The sequence below is a fragment of the Oculina patagonica genome, chromosome 5 (genome assembly GCF_052425735.1).
Source record: "Oculina patagonica isolate OP01 chromosome 5, crgOcupat, whole genome shotgun sequence".
NCBI classification, from domain to species: domain Eukaryota; kingdom Metazoa; phylum Cnidaria; class Anthozoa; order Scleractinia; family Oculinidae; genus Oculina; species Oculina patagonica.
In genome coordinates, this window is record NC_135762.1 from 27241030 (window position 1) to 27256295 (window position 15266).

The following is a 15266-nucleotide window of genomic DNA, read 5'->3' on the forward strand; positions in this document are numbered from 1 at the left end:
AGTTTAATGCGGGGTAAAACAAAGAAAGCTTGTCCAATTCCATGGCCAAGGTGATTTTTGCCGGCTGCACAAAGGAAAGGTGACGAAAAACTGAGACATGAGAAGGCATAATGTTTCCAGCCGCGTTATACCTACGACCTACGCGCAATTGCGAAATTCACTGCGTGCGTAATAACGAGAGCGTCTATAGGACTTCTGTAGTCACGTCTGTTATCACTGTTCTGTTATAAAAGCGTACCAAGAAGAGCTTTCTGTTCACAACTGACAAAAGCTGCTACAGAAGTTGACCGTTGGAAGCTGCTAAACATGAAGTCGCTGTGGATTTTTGCTGCCTTGCTGATCGTAGCGCACGTTGAGGAGTCATTGTCGCAAACAGGTATGGCACATGCATGCAAGTCGCGCGCGGGCTTAGATTTTTTCCTGCGATCGAGTGATCAATCGCGAGAAGTTCGCAAGAGCGGATTGTTTAAAGACCACTATTTTTTACCATAAATCTGGCATAAATCTGCTTGCTGCTCAGTTCTTTGTTTCTTCGTTTTCCTCTTTAAAAGAAAAGGGCCTTTACGCACCGTCAGTTACGCAGGCGGATTAAGAGAAGTTCGCAAGACATACATAATTTAAAGACCACTATTTTTTACCATAAATATACTCCTGCTCAGTTCTTTGTTTCTCATTACTGGCAAACCAGACTTTATATTTGATATTTTTAAGAGAAATTGTGCGCTGATGGTTACTTGTTTAAATGCATGCCTAATGAGCTAGCTGCATATTATTTTGTCATCGCGCGTGAAGTTCCGTCAAGTTACGCAGGCCAGTACCTTTCAAAGAGATTTTTTCGTCCTACGCGGAATGCAACGCTACGAACGAGAGAGCGTAGCGAAGCCTTCGGCGTTGGAGAAACCAACCGGCTGCTTGCCAGTGCAGGCTAACACGCTTTGTCACGGATAAACAGTTTTTTGAACAGCCAAATATATATTTGTGTCGTAGGAAACCCAAAAATAAGCATGGATGGCTAGAATGAAAATGGATTACAACTTGAAAAATTAGGCTGAACTTTTCAAGTCGTTTCCGCACGTCTTCAACAAATCGATATTTACAGCTGTGGTTTGATTTCTCTCCGCAAACTAAGGTTATATCTTCCTTCTGATGTTCAAATATGCTGTTTTTCATGGGTTTAGTTGTCTACCACTAATTTCAGAACAGTTTAGACCAAAAATCCACATAATCCCCGTGACACAGGCTGACACGAAACTTGTGATTTTGTTGGACTTTTTACAGACCAAGTGTGCGACACTCGCAAGACAACAGATGGGGACTGCTGCGTGTTTCCTTTCACTTATCGAGGCGAGCTCTATTACGACTGCACGACACGAGACCTTGGAAAGGAGTGGTGCTCTCTGAAGGAAGATTATGTGGCAAGCAGTTGGGGATTTTGTGGTAGGCCCAATTTTAAAAATTGTCGCATTTCTTTTTCTTGCAATACACTACTCAAGTGCAGTAAGGGTTAATAACGCTGTTGGGCTGGCAGCGCTAAATACCCTCTCGGGTCGTTTAGGTGTAAATATCTGTTCGGAAAACTTATGAATATTATCCGATATTATTATTCCACAATTGCGCCATTTTATCATATTTGGGCAAAGGAACGCGCAAAATATGCCACTTTCTTCAGCGTTATTACACTGTAGAGCAGGGCAAAATACGGAGGTCTACGGACGGAGTAACTAACGGAATACGGACCCAAACTGAGTGGATAAATAGTGGAATAGTGGAATAGTAAATCCCTTATTCGATGGTTAAACATATATATAACATATAATACGAGCAGACATTTTGCTCATTGCTCGTATTTTTCCTCGCCCCTACGGGGACTCGGAAAAATAAAACGCAACTCGCAAAATATCCGCACATGTTATATGTTAAACCATCATATAAAGTGTATTTATTGCCTCAAATGTTCGAATGAGAAAGTGTGACAAAAGCCGGGTTTTCTTTAGTGAATTTTACCGCAAACTTTCGTGAGATAGAAAATAAAATGCCTGTTGTTTTGAGAGTTATTATAATTACTCGTGTTGCCTGCGAAAAAAGTCCTGCTACGATTTTTAGAGAAACAACAGCTGCTTGTAAATTCGACTAACATGATTTCGCTCCCTAAATTTTCTGCCTCTAAATACCCGAGCAGATCAAAATCAGTGCGTAAGTTTACACAAAGATTCCTAAAAAAGATCTGGTAGATGGAAGTCCCTGACCAACAGTAACGTGGTTTTCCAAAAGAGAACTCGCGCTAATATAGAGATCTTTTAATATAGACACGTTTTAAGTCGTGAAGGGACCAATTTTCAAACATCTGGTCACCTCACTTACGTGCGTGGGAACGCTTTTAGAAGAAGGCATTATCGATGAACAGTAGAAATAGCAAAATCTTTTATCACTTAGTGTTTTTTTCTTTTCATCCCCCCGCGTTTGAGGTATAGTGTCTCTGATTCGTTGTTTTTTTAAGCGCGCGACCCCGGGGAGGCCGAAGTGGTAGTCAAACGTTTGTCGGAGAATTCAATGAAACGAGAATTGGGTCAGAATTCTATGAAACGCTTGTCGGGGGATTTAACGGTTTTTTGTTCTTCGTTTCTATACGTCCAATACCAAACGAGAGCTCTACGGCTAAAAGTATTGCATTCTGTCTGTTCTGAACACCCTAAGTGAGAACAAGGTACAACCCTGCTGAGAGTGTCAACGAGCATCCCCTCCCTTTCATGGGGAGTATCCCCCCTCTCCCATGGGAAGTATCCCCCTCTCCCATGTGGAGTATCCCCCCTCTCCCATGGGGAGTATCCCCCCTCTCCCAATCGGGTAGTCTGTGTCTCATAGTACATGTAGTGTTTTGTACAGGGTTAATACTGAAGTTCGTGCTAATTCTTCTAGCAAACCAGACAGCAAAGCCTATCTTCGATGCAATTCTTGAAGCAACAGGAGAAAACGGCAAGTCACGAGGTAAGTATTTTGATGATTTTTAAAGCTTTCATGGACAAATTGGCGAGTGAAAACTGGAGACGAGGCGGAACGTCTCGTTTCCAGTTTTGGCCAACGCTTACTTTTACGCGTTCACGCTTCACGCTTCACGTTTCACGCTTGAAGATCCCAGTAGGAAACATACAGAGTGCTAGCGGTCCACGCAAAAGGCGAGAAATTCAATTAAACGGGCTATGTCACGCAATTTTAGGCAATTTCGTCACTGACCAACTTGTCGTAGAATTAACGGAAATATCACAAGAACGTACGGCTTAAAATTGTAGAAGAACTCAAAAGAAACACGGAAAGGCCAAAAAGGAACATGGATGGGCAAAATTTGAGAAGATTAAAATGGATTGCGTTCGGGTAAACTTGAAAAACGTCGGCCCGACTTTTTTCAAGTTTATCTCAAATTGTATGAAAGTGTCATTTAAAATGCCCGAAAATCATCCTTGTTTGTTATGTGGCCGTTATTTTGCCAACAAAAGACTTTTGCTCTGCCAATTTGAGGTTTAGAGCTCCTAATTAAAGAAGGTATAAAATAGAAATACCTATACCGTGACCCAGCCCCTTTAAAATAATAACGCCCTCATTTATTGATCCCTTTCTAGATGGAGAGGACCTGTTTCAAGGCGACATCATTATGACAAACGACATACGTGAGAGTCTCAATAGCCGAGGGATCCTGGTACCTGGTGATGATCCGAGTCGTTTCCTTCCTCAGGGGTGGGGTCAGGGTCCTCAGAGGAGACAAAAGAGGGCTTTAATGAAGGTTTCCAGTGGTAGTGACTTGCGATGGGGAACCAGCAGAAGTCGACAAGTGCCCTATGTGATTACCTCCTCTAGCTGTAAGTTTTATGTCCTGGAAGTTGAGTCATTTTTTGGCATACATGAAGTCACCTTGAGGATAACCTCAAAATTCAATTTACTGGCGTTAAATGACAGGCTTGAAAAAATTGATTTTTTAAAGGTGCTCAATTCGTAACATACCGTAAAATTCCGGTTATAAGCCCCCCCCCCCCCCCCCCCGGTTATAGGCCCATCTACCTAGAAACAAAAAAATACGTCCGATTAGAACCTTCCCCGGAAATAAGCCCCCCTCTGCCGGATGACAGTTTTGAACAGGGCAAAATGTTGCTTTATTATGCGTTTTTAAGTAAAAAACGTATTTCGTTCAATACTCCCCTGGCCTGTTTCGGAACGTTTTTTTATTCCGTTTAAAAGTCCTTCCTGATATAAGCCCCTCCACTAATTAGCCCACCCAAAAACCCTTATGAAGTTGTATAAGTGCAGGGCTTATAACCGGAATTTTACGGTATTTTTAGCTTCAATTGAACAACAAAACGCATATTTTAAAAACATTAACACATTAGCTACACTCTTTTTATTTTATAAGAATCTAGTTTATAATAATATCCAGGCTGAAATTGGCGAATTTTTAAGAATATTTTAAGAATAAACCTGAGGCTGAGATTTTGAAAAGAATATTGTTTTGAGTTGAAGATTTGTAAATTAAATACAATTAAATATGTTTTTAGTTGAAACAAAATCAGGTATTTTCATTTCTGTCACTTTATCTTTGTGAGGAATGCTTTGTTTAAAGCCAAAACGGCCAGGCTGCAACCAAAAGCAATGTTACATGTGCACAATATAACACGAAACAGTTCTGGACACCAAACACTTGTAATTGATTACCCAATACTTGCTTAAACGGAAATGTCAAACGTTAACAATATTTTCTAGGAATGTTTATAAGAATATTTCAGCCTAAAATCAGCAGAAAAATAAGAATATTCAGCCTGGGTCGGAAAAACTGTATTCTTATAAAAAAAAAAGAGTGTATGCGATTGATGAAACGTCCCGCAAAAGCCATGAAAGATCTAAGGACTTTTGTATAAGCAACTATTTTTTAATACTACAACTCAAAGTGCTACATAGCACACATTTATGATTTGTCATTTACATATTCTTAACTGCTGGTTTTGACCAAAATGGAATAGCCTGGACTGCAATCTTCTCATCTGGTCGCTCATTACTCCTGCACGCTACAATTCGTGTAACATCTGAAAGTCGCAAAGTCGAAAGTGTAGATTTTCTTTTTCTTGTCAGATAACGATCGAGCAGTCATCCAGCGCGCCATGGCCCACTGGATGGAAAGAGTCAAATGCCTGAGGTTCGTTCAAAGAAGCAGCCAGAGCCGTTATCTCAGCTTCTTCTCGGGTGGAGGGTAAGTCATCAGTTTATTTCTTCCCCTGCCTTCGGCTTTCTTTTCCTTGCCATTCATATTCATTACATGTATCAGAGATAAATGTCGGGAGAATACTTGAGAAAAAGAACGACTTTACCGTTAGGTCAAAAGTTCAGTGAAAGTTACTTATATATCTCACGGCGTTCGTCAGGTAATATATCAAACACGAGAGACAGTGTTTCATCGGGATATCGAAAAACACCGAGAAGAGAGTTGAAAATACGACGCGAAGCGGAATATTTTTGACGAAATTCGAGGTATTTGGATAGCCGATGAAACACTTTCTCGAGTGTTTGATATATCTTCTCAATCGAAACAAAAAACAAGGAGTAAACGGAGAAATAAAATCGTAAAAAACTATGCTAAATTAAGATCGGGTATCCAAACCTCACGGTTATGATTTTCTTTGTTTTAACCTGATGAATTATTAATGAGTTTGAGAAGTAAATTGTAACATTAGCTAACGTGACACCCGGTGTTCTTTGGGCTCGTCACGGAATCCTTCCTTTTCCAAAAGATTATGTGGTCAGTCTATAAAAAGAAGTCTGTAAACGTGGATACCTGCTGTCTTAATCACTTGCGCACAACGACGTATGCTTTTTTGTAACCTCATTTCCATTTCCAAGTTAGAAAGAGGCAAAAAAACTGGGTACGAGATTGCAACCTCGTTTCGTTCTGGGGTCAATGCAGAAAGATGAAAATCTCTTGGTACAAGATTGGGCAATGTTTTGATCTTTACCGTAGCTTCTGGGGTTCTTCTTCAAATCTGATCTTCCAAACTGGTACTGAGATAGATAGTTCTAGGGTGTAAAATTGCCTTAAACCTTTCCGCTACTTGTTCCAGGTGTTATTCTATGGTCGGCCGGCAGCCTGGGTCTGGGCCCCAGAAGATTTCCATTGGAAGAGGTTGTGGGTATCTTGGTGTCGTAGTACATGAAATAGGTAGGTGTAAGTGTTTATTTGTTTTTTCCTTACTTCGCACTTGAGTTTAAAGAGCCCCTCCTCTTTAAAGCGGCAGTATCAACAACAATAAGCGCTTCATGAAAATCCAATAAAAATGTTGATATTAATTGGAAATCCACTAAACGGGGCCTAGCAGCATTGCTAAAATAATACAAGTCATGAAAATTAATAAGCAGTGGTGTGGTCACGGACTGATAGGAACGTAGGTGGCCTAAAACTTGAAAACGTCGAGCTTTTAAGTTTGAATTGTTAATCGAACAAAATCACTTAAAATTATTACAAAATCACATTTATTTTTTTTTATTACATAAAACCATTGATTGCGGTTCATTTACATCTTGGAAAATAAATTTATGCCTTCTTTTGTTGTTTAAACGATGTTTATCTTTAGTTTCTTTGTTTGTCTACTTGTTGCTGGTTTGTATCTCAGAGCCATCCTTCCTTCATCCTCGGAGACCCAGGGGCAGTTAGTGGGGCGAAACGAAGGAAAACCGGGCAGAAATCGTAGCGACGAAAGTTTTCAAGCACGGCACGAAGTGCCCCTGGGCAACGTGGGTGTTTACCATTTACAAAAAAATTTCGGAAAATTTCCGTTGGGAATTTCCGTTGGGAAGAGTGCGTTCCATTTAGACGGGTCTCATTCGTTCACAGGCTCCTCTCTGTTCAGTTTCTGTTGCTCCCTCGAATCGTCCGCGAAAGATGTTTATACTCAAATGCCGTGATGAATGAAATCATAAAGTTCGTAGTTGACAAGGAAAATCTGATAAATTCAAAAGATTATGGGGAAAAGTATCCTTGCAGCGGCTGCAACTTTCATGAGACGCTACCTGTGCCACAATAGTAACGCTATTTTGAATGTTTTTTGTCAGCATATTCGATCGATGAATTTAATATACTTGCTTTGCCCAAAGAAAGCTTGGCTTCAGGCACAAATTTTACCTACCATTTATCGTGATGCAGTATATTTTGTAGAACTGATGCAAATACTTGAGTAGAGCAATCGTTTAAACCTTGAAAACTCAACCATGAAGAACTTTATTTATACATAAGACTCACCCGCCATTTTAGTTGAGGAGCCGTGAGACCCGGCTGTGAAAAAGGCTTGGGACTGGTGAGAAAGACGAGAAATCTGTAAATGGAACACGAATTTCCATTGGGAAGTTTCCACCGGGAAAACGGGACTACCTTTTCAGGTTGTCCGTTTTTTTCGGGAACTTTCCAGTGGAACGAACCGAAAAGTCGTGTTCCATTTACATTCCGCCCGGAATTTCCGGAAATTTTTTTGTAAATGGTAAACACCCCGTGTCTCTCCAGACCATTTCCAAACGGCTCTCCGAATGCTGGCTCCCGATTGGGCAGAAAAAAACCTTTGTATTATTCTGCCCAATCGGCGAGCAGTAACTTGGGAATCACTTTCGTGTGTTCTTACATGCCGTCTACTGTGTCCGCCATACTTGTGTCGTTCGTTCGCCAAAGCTCTGCATGCGAGGGAAATTTCCATTTAGCTTACATCCGATAGCCCCCCAAAAAATCAGGGAATCTTTTCCGATGTCAGAGAGAAAAATATATTTCAAGATCGACGGGAAAATTTTCGTTTGGACTGATCAGAGGTATCGTAAATACTGGCTTGTTTATCGATCGCCCGCTCGATTGAGCTTGTAGGTTTCAAATATTTATTTCCTTATCCGAGCTTCTTATTTTAATCGTATCGCTATTTAAGGCTTGTACATTTGGATTCTAGCCTTTCCTTACAATTTTCTCGGCTAACTGAAACTTTCCCGTATTGCGTGGACCGGACAAGTATGCCAAACAGCCGCCAATGCATCACACCGTGAGAGGTATTTTAATGTTCTTGTACGGGCGAAGCCATAACATTTTAATTTCTGAATTGTCAAAAGTTTAAATATTTTTCCATGTATTTTTTTCCACGATCTTAAGCCTGATCAGAAATTGATTAGTGAAAATGTTGTTGGGAAGGATATATTTGCTGCATTAGCTATCGAATGATAATAAAATAATTAATTTTGCTGAAAAATGTAACCGGGGTTTTGTTCGTCTGCAAAGCAGGCTAAGATTTGCCTAGCGATTATAGAATTGGAGTTATGTATGTCGAGGGTTTCTCCTTTGAGTTAGATTGTTAAAGATCAGGTTAATTGCTTTTAAATTCAGGCAGAATGTAGTTGCTGTTGTCTGTGACAAAGTTCACCCTGTAGTCCAATTTAGTTCAATTTAGATGACTTGTGTACCAAGCAAAGATACAGATAAAACTCTGCTGTTATGTAGCTCGTACACTTCATTGTGCAAGGTGACAAGAAGATAAACCCAGCCTACTGTCAAGCCAAAAATACAAGCAACATAGGTACATATGCCTGCTGTGTAGTCTTGAAATAATAATAATAATATATTTTAACGGGGTGACCCCTTCAGTCGTAGGACTGGTATCAACAGGGGCCCTGTGTAAAATAAAATAAATTAAAAATAAAAGAGAGTATGTATAAAGAAATACAAAGAAACATACAAGCCACTGGTAATTTGCATTAGTATGTAATAGAAAATATTATTACACTGACTGTTGTCTTTATTTCAATACCAGTAACATCTAATTTCATTTATTTATCCAGCAGGGAAAAGGGAAGGTGCTAGTTGTTACATTTTCTTGGGGTGAGTCCAGGGTGGGTAATTGGGACTTCAAGTTATGGGGATGATTGTATGGAGTCAAAACTTAAAACCCCTAAAAATCCTTAGGACTTCAAACAAAGCCCAAAGAATCCTTGAACCAAAAATGAACCCCAGAAATTTCACATGCCAAATTGTATTTCCAGGAACAGGGAATGCACTTTGCAGACTATATATACCCAGTTTAATACCACATGCAATGTAAAGCAACACCTTTGTTGTTTATTAACTCAGCGAAAAAAAATAATCAGATGTCTACAAATCTAAATATATGTAACAGATTTTAAAATGAGCAGAAAACTGTACAAATCAGTTTTCATGGGAACTTTATCGCACAAAGCACACTACCCAGATGGTGCTGAGAAGAAGCCTGTGAAAGGAATGGTGTCAATGTACCACAACATCACTTTACCCTCTATTCAAAAGCATGTGTTGCTATCACTTAAGGGTCCTGATTGGTAAAGCCAGAATTGTAAATTTTGCAACAAATCCTCCTAGGTTTGATTATAAGGGATTGCCTCATAGCATCAACTATGAGTCTCCCTGTGATTAAATCATATGTGCAAGAATTGGGAGAGGGAGGTAGAGATGTTCAGCCATCTGAGGCACTTTTTTTATTTCATGATAAGGGATATAACTTCAGCAAAGTGAACCTGAAATGTTTCAGTATGTTAAGTCCACCTCTTGTAGACAAAAACAAATACTTGCTTTCTTTGAAAATACTAAGAAGTCTTTCAGAACAAAAAGAATATGTTGTGATTTCTGTGCAAAAGAATGTGACTGTGGACAAAAGTGCCCACAGAACTTGGGGAGTACGATTTCAATGTTGTCCCTCGGAAATGTAAAATAGGGTGAAAGAAAAGCACTTAGTTTTACTAACGGAGTTTCAAGAAAGAATGTACAAGGAAGTGCTGAAATCAAGTCAAGATTGTTTTGTTTCAAATGTCGACCGAGTTACATGACTGTTTCAATAAATAGTTGAACAAACTCCTCCTAATAATAATTGTTGAACAAACTCCTGTCTTAAGTGTTCAACATGCTACCAAAGTATAAGACTGGGTACGATTTCCGCACAGTATGTATGGAGTTGTGCAGAAATCTTGCCTATGTAAAGAAAAGTACATACATATCGATCTACACGAAGCCGGAGAAAAATTTGGATCAACCCATTAAACACCTTCGCTGTTTCATAATGAAAATCTGTTTGGCATACTTGTCCGGTCCACGCAATACGGGAAAGTTTCAGTTAGCCGAGAAAATTGTAAGGAAAGGCTAGAATCCAAATGTACAAGCCTTAAATAGCGATACGATTAAAATAAGAAGCTCGGATAAGGAAATAAATATTTGAAACCTACAAGCTCAATCGAGCGGGCGATCGATAAACAAGCCAGTATTTACGATACCTCTGATCAGTCCAAACGAAAATTTTCCCGTCGATCTTGAAATATATTTTTCTCTCTGACATCGGAAAAGATTCCCTGATTTTTTGGGGGGCTATCGGATGTAAGCTAAATGGAAATTTCCCTCGCATGCAGAGCTTTGGCGAACGAACGACACAAGTATGGCGGACACAGTAGACGGCGTGTAAGAACACACGAAAGTGATTCCCAAGTTACTGCTCGCCGATTGGGCAGAATAATACAAAGGTTTTTTTCTGCCCAATCGGGAGCCAGCATTCGGAGAGCCGTTTGGAAATGGTCTGGAGAGACACGTTGCCCAGGGGCACTTCGTGCCGTGCTTGAAAACTTTCGTCGCTACGATTTCTGCCCGGTTTTCCTTCGTTTCGCCCCACTAACTGCCCCTGGGTCTCCGAGGATGTCCTTCCTTTCAACCAGTGGTCGAGAAACGAAGGCTCTCAATTCGAGACCAGAATAGCTCTAACAAAAGTAACTATTTTTTTAATACAGGACACGCCCTTGGGCTCTGGCACGAGCAGTCCCGTCCTGATAGAGACTCATACGTCACCATCAACTGGCAAAACATTCAAAGAGGTACGTTTGGCCGATTTATATGGTGGTACTTTTACAACAGGCCTAAGACATGACCTATAACCATTTACACGCGCGCGCGTCTGTCGTAAGGATGTGGTAGGTTGATTTACACGACGCAATTCGTGTTGTAGTCATTGCGTAAGCGTGTCGCGTGCGTATTCATAGGCAAAATGGCGCCGCGGTCTAATTCGCCTTTAATGAATATCCTTGTCAGTTGTACCATATAAGCAGTTGTGCATGCAAACCCTGGGTATATTAATTCTACTTACTTAATGTCATAAGATATATTACTCTTGATAGATTGAGACGGAGTATGAACGACGAAACTTAAAAAATACAAAGGGGCTTTGTCAGGGAATTTACCAGATTTTTGAAAAGCCAAAATTTATATTTGTGTCGCAGGAAACCTAAAAATAACAGACAAGTTTTATTAAAAATTGCTATTTTAGAGCACTGAAATTGTTAACAAGCGTCTTTGGCTGCCGATGGCTTGGATGCAAATGGATTACAACTTGAAAAATTAAGGCTTAACTTTTCAATTTGTTTCCGCACATCTTTCTTTCTGCCCACAAATATATCATGTGTCTATCCTTATATCTTACTTAAGATGTACAAAGATAATATTTTTCATGGGTTAAGTTTACAAATTTCAGAACAGTTTGAGCCAATCTGCGAAATCCTCGTGACATAGCTTCTTAGGGCTTATTTTTCAAGGTGTACAGTCTATGACGCATCGTCTTTTAACAATTCTCTCCTCTGACCTCTCCCCTAGGGATGGCGTACAACTTTCACAAATATGGAACAAACCGTGTGGACAGTCGGGGCGTTTCCTATGATTACGACAGCGTTATGCACTACTCCTCCACTGCCTTCGCCAACCGAGCGGGAGTAAAAACTATCGTTGGCAAGAACGGCCGCACTAACCTTGGACAGCGGTATGGTTTGAGTAAAAAGGACATTCAACAAGCAAATCTGTTATATTGCGGCCGAGCACCAGTTACCCAGCCCCCTCCAAAGCCACAAACGCCTCCTCCGCCAGGTGAGAAACAGAATACTGCAATCGATTCATATTGAGAGACGTACGACAATAAGTTACTTAGTTGATCAGTTAGTCAGACAGTCATTCGGTCAGTCAGTAAGTAAGTCAATTGGTCAGTCACACAGTCAGGAAATAAGTCAATTGGTCAGTCACGCGTTCAGTCATTAAGTCAATTGGTCAGTCGTGCAGTCTGTCTGTTAGTCAATTGGTCAAATCAGTAAGTCAATTGGTCAGTGACGCAGTCATTAAGTCAATTGGTCAGTCACACAGTCGGTAAGTCAGTTGGTCAGTCACACAGTCAGTAAGTCAGTTAGTCAGTCACACAGTCAGTAAGTCAATTGGTCAGCGCGCAGCCAGTCATTAAGTCAATTGATCGGTCAGTCAGTCAGTCATTTAATTGGTCCGTCAGTTAGTACGTAAGAAGGCGGTAAGTCAAACTGTCGTTTAGTCAGTCAGTTAGTTGATCAGGCAGTCCTTTGGTCTTCCATTTAGCCACGCACTCAATTGGTTGGTCAGTTAAATCGTTCAATCCTGCACTCAGTCGGAGAGTGGGCTGCGCAGTAAGTCTGTCAGTCGGTCAGTCAGTCAGTCAGCCAGTCAGTCATTCGGCAGTCATATCAGTCAGTCAATCATGTTCAGTCCACTCTCGATCAGTCAGTCAATCAGTCAGTCAATCAGTCAGTCAGTCAGTCAGTCATTCAGTCGCTTAGTCAGTCTGCCGGTCGGTCGCGTTCGTTGTTCAGCCATCCAAAACAAGGACTTTTGACTAAATTGACTCGAAAGATTAACGAAACTCAGATCACCCCATCCCCTCCCCACTCTGCAAATATCTATGTTTCGTGATAACGGAATGGTGTGTAATAATTTTCGCTTTATTTGACAGGTTGTCGGTACACAGATCTTAGTAGTTTCTGTGCATTTTGGAAGAAACAAGGCTATTGTAGTGACAATCGATACTCGAGTTACATGAATCAGAAGTGTCAGAAAAGCTGCAAGTGCAACGAAGCCGGTGAGTAAACATGATATTTCCACTACTGATCTATTGAGTCACGAACTGATAATCACGCAACGCTGAGTCACACGTTGCGTGACGACCAAAATAACGACTGCGAAGCCACACATCTAGTCAAGCATCTGATTTTCACACATCTTTTTTTTTCCGGTTAAGTCAGGTTACATCAAGACAAAATCGCCCAGCGGATGATTATTGTCATCCTCCTCACATTTTAATCGTTTGACAAAGCATTGTGAGGAGAAAATATATTTGGCTATTCTTGAAAATTATTTTTGAACATTGCCTTTCTTGACTTTGGACTGTCAAATTATTTGATTGTTTGTTTTGTACTTTTTGCGGGAAAAAGGGGAAAAGCTTTCTGAAACCCTACGTGACTTACAAGGTCGACGCTTAGCTTAGATTTCAAATTCTGTAGCATAAAAAAATAAGTGTCTCGCTACTCCCCCTAGATGGAAAGCTAGTCCACCGCAGGTTATAAGTACGAAGCAATTTCTTTCACTGAGACTGCCTCTAAAACTCACCAGTATCAATTTATGCTCCTGTTTGGAAACCCCGATGAAACACTCGCATTCGTTTTTGAAATATTACTTAAAGGGGCTGTAACGAGCGTCTTTGGCTGAGGATGGAAATGGATTGCAACTTGAAAAATTTATAAGGCCGGCTTAACTTTTCACGTTTTTTTCCGCGCGTCTTCAAAAATCGATATTTATAGCCTTAGCTTGAATTAATTTCTATTCGCTTTTTTCACGATCCCATAATACTTCTTGTTTACCCCCCAAAATTTTTGCACAAGCATTGTTTTCAATTTCTCTTGGGACGGTTGTACGTCATTGTAAATCCCAAGAGAAATTGAAAACAATTATTATGCAAAAATTTTGGGGGGTAAACAAGATGTATTACGGGAACGGTGAAAACAGCGAATTCGCAAATTAAGGCCATATCTTCCTTTAGATGTTCAAAGATAATGTCTTTCATTGGTTTATAAGTTGCCAACCACTAATTTCAGAACAGTTTTGACCAAAAATCTGCGAAATCCCCGTGACGTAGCTCTTTTAAAAATGCCCTCACCGGCTAGGGTCTCAAACCTCCCTCCCCCCGCCCCCCCCCCCCCCCTTGATACGCCACCACTCCCAGACAGCAAGAAAAGTAGTGTAGTTTTATGGCCAACTGAAAAAGAATTGAATCGTCGAATTGAACCTTTCCTGTAGTGCTGACGGCATGTTCAAATAAGTTCTTCTTAACTTTACTGACCCTTGTTTTAAATATAAATGTAGGACTTATTCGTAATGATTTACCATCTTATGTTTTATGTTACGTTTTGGTTTTAAAAGTTTCTGTGCTATTTTTTTTCACGTAGTTGTTTGCAAAGACAAGCACAGAAACTGCGAAGGATGGGCAAAGAGTCCAGGCAACTACTGCAAAGCGTACGAATCCTACATGAGTCTCTACTGTAAGAAGAGCTGCAGAAAATGTTAACTAACCCCAGTTTTATTGCCGTTTTTAAGGCCAAAGATCGTTGATTTTTATGATTGGTCGTAGACATAATTAGAATCCACCAGAAGCTATCAAAAATAAGATTTTACTGCTACCCCCAAAAAATCAATAGAGCTGACTGATTAAGATTTTTTTGTAAGCAACTGAGGCTAGCTCAACTGGTGTAGGTTGGTATAGTTTTAATTTATTAAAGGGTTTTTTTTTAAATGTTAATTGTAATTTGTTTCCGATGGAAACGACTTTTGTAAAATTATTGAAAATGAGAGTGAAAAGAGGTTTTTTTACATGAACATTGTTACAGTTTGTACCAGTTAGGGAAAAATAAACTTTGAATATGATGAGAGCAGACTTGTGTTTCATGCCTGTTGTCGACAACTCATGTTAGTCTAACGAAGTTTGGATAGTAAAATGTTGCAGAGGCGGCGGAGCGTTTTGAAACGTTGGTGGGGGGGGGGGGGGGGGGGGGGGGGGGTTAAGACTGACTCAAAATTACTCGGCAGGTTTTCATATTTGGACAATTTTTCCCGTTAGACTAGCAATTTTTTTTGTTTTCTGAGCAGTTTCTAGACCAAAAATTTCCGAAGATTCTCCGATTGTTGTTCGAATGTTTCCTATTATTTTTCGAACTTTTCCGAAGAGAAACAAAGTTTCCCTAAGAATTCCAAAGAAGTTTTGCAGTTGTTTGAACTCACTCACGAGACGGAATATCTTGACAAACCAATATTACGCAGTGCTCGCGATATTTTCGGCACCAAACGTAGGAGGGGGGAGCTGAGACCCCCCGAATTTTCGTCTGGTGGGCTATAGCCCCTGCCCCCTTGCTTTGCCTCCTATGTG

General features: G+C 40.4%; 1 protein-coding gene across 1 annotated transcript; it reads left to right on the plus strand.

The window, feature by feature from the left end:
* Nucleotides 1–148: 148 nt before the first annotated feature.
* LOC144654353 (bone morphogenetic protein 1-like) lies at nt 149–14772 on the plus strand. The gene is made up of 10 exons (XM_078514482.1): nt 149–376; nt 1279–1437; nt 2917–2985; nt 3615–3851; nt 5113–5230; nt 6096–6193; nt 10798–10881; nt 11654–11920; nt 12804–12929; nt 14293–14772. The coding sequence occupies exons 1-10, from the start codon at nt 307–309 to the stop codon at nt 14409–14411; spliced, it is 1347 nt and encodes a 448-aa protein (XP_078370608.1). The 5' UTR covers nt 149–306; the 3' UTR covers nt 14412–14772.
* The last annotated feature ends 494 nt before the right edge of the window (nt 14773–15266 follow it).

Coding starts and splice junctions, on each gene's coding strand:
- LOC144654353 (XM_078514482.1), top strand. CDS start 307: ATGAAGTCGCTGTGGATTTTTGCTGCCTTGCTGATCGTAGCGCACGTT. Junction 1,438..2,916: donor AAGCAGTTGGGGATTTTGTG/GTAGGCCCAATT, acceptor TAATTCTTCTAG/CAAACCAGACAGCAAAGCCT. Junction 2,986..3,614: donor AGAAAACGGCAAGTCACGAG/GTAAGTATTTTG, acceptor ATCCCTTTCTAG/ATGGAGAGGACCTGTTTCAA.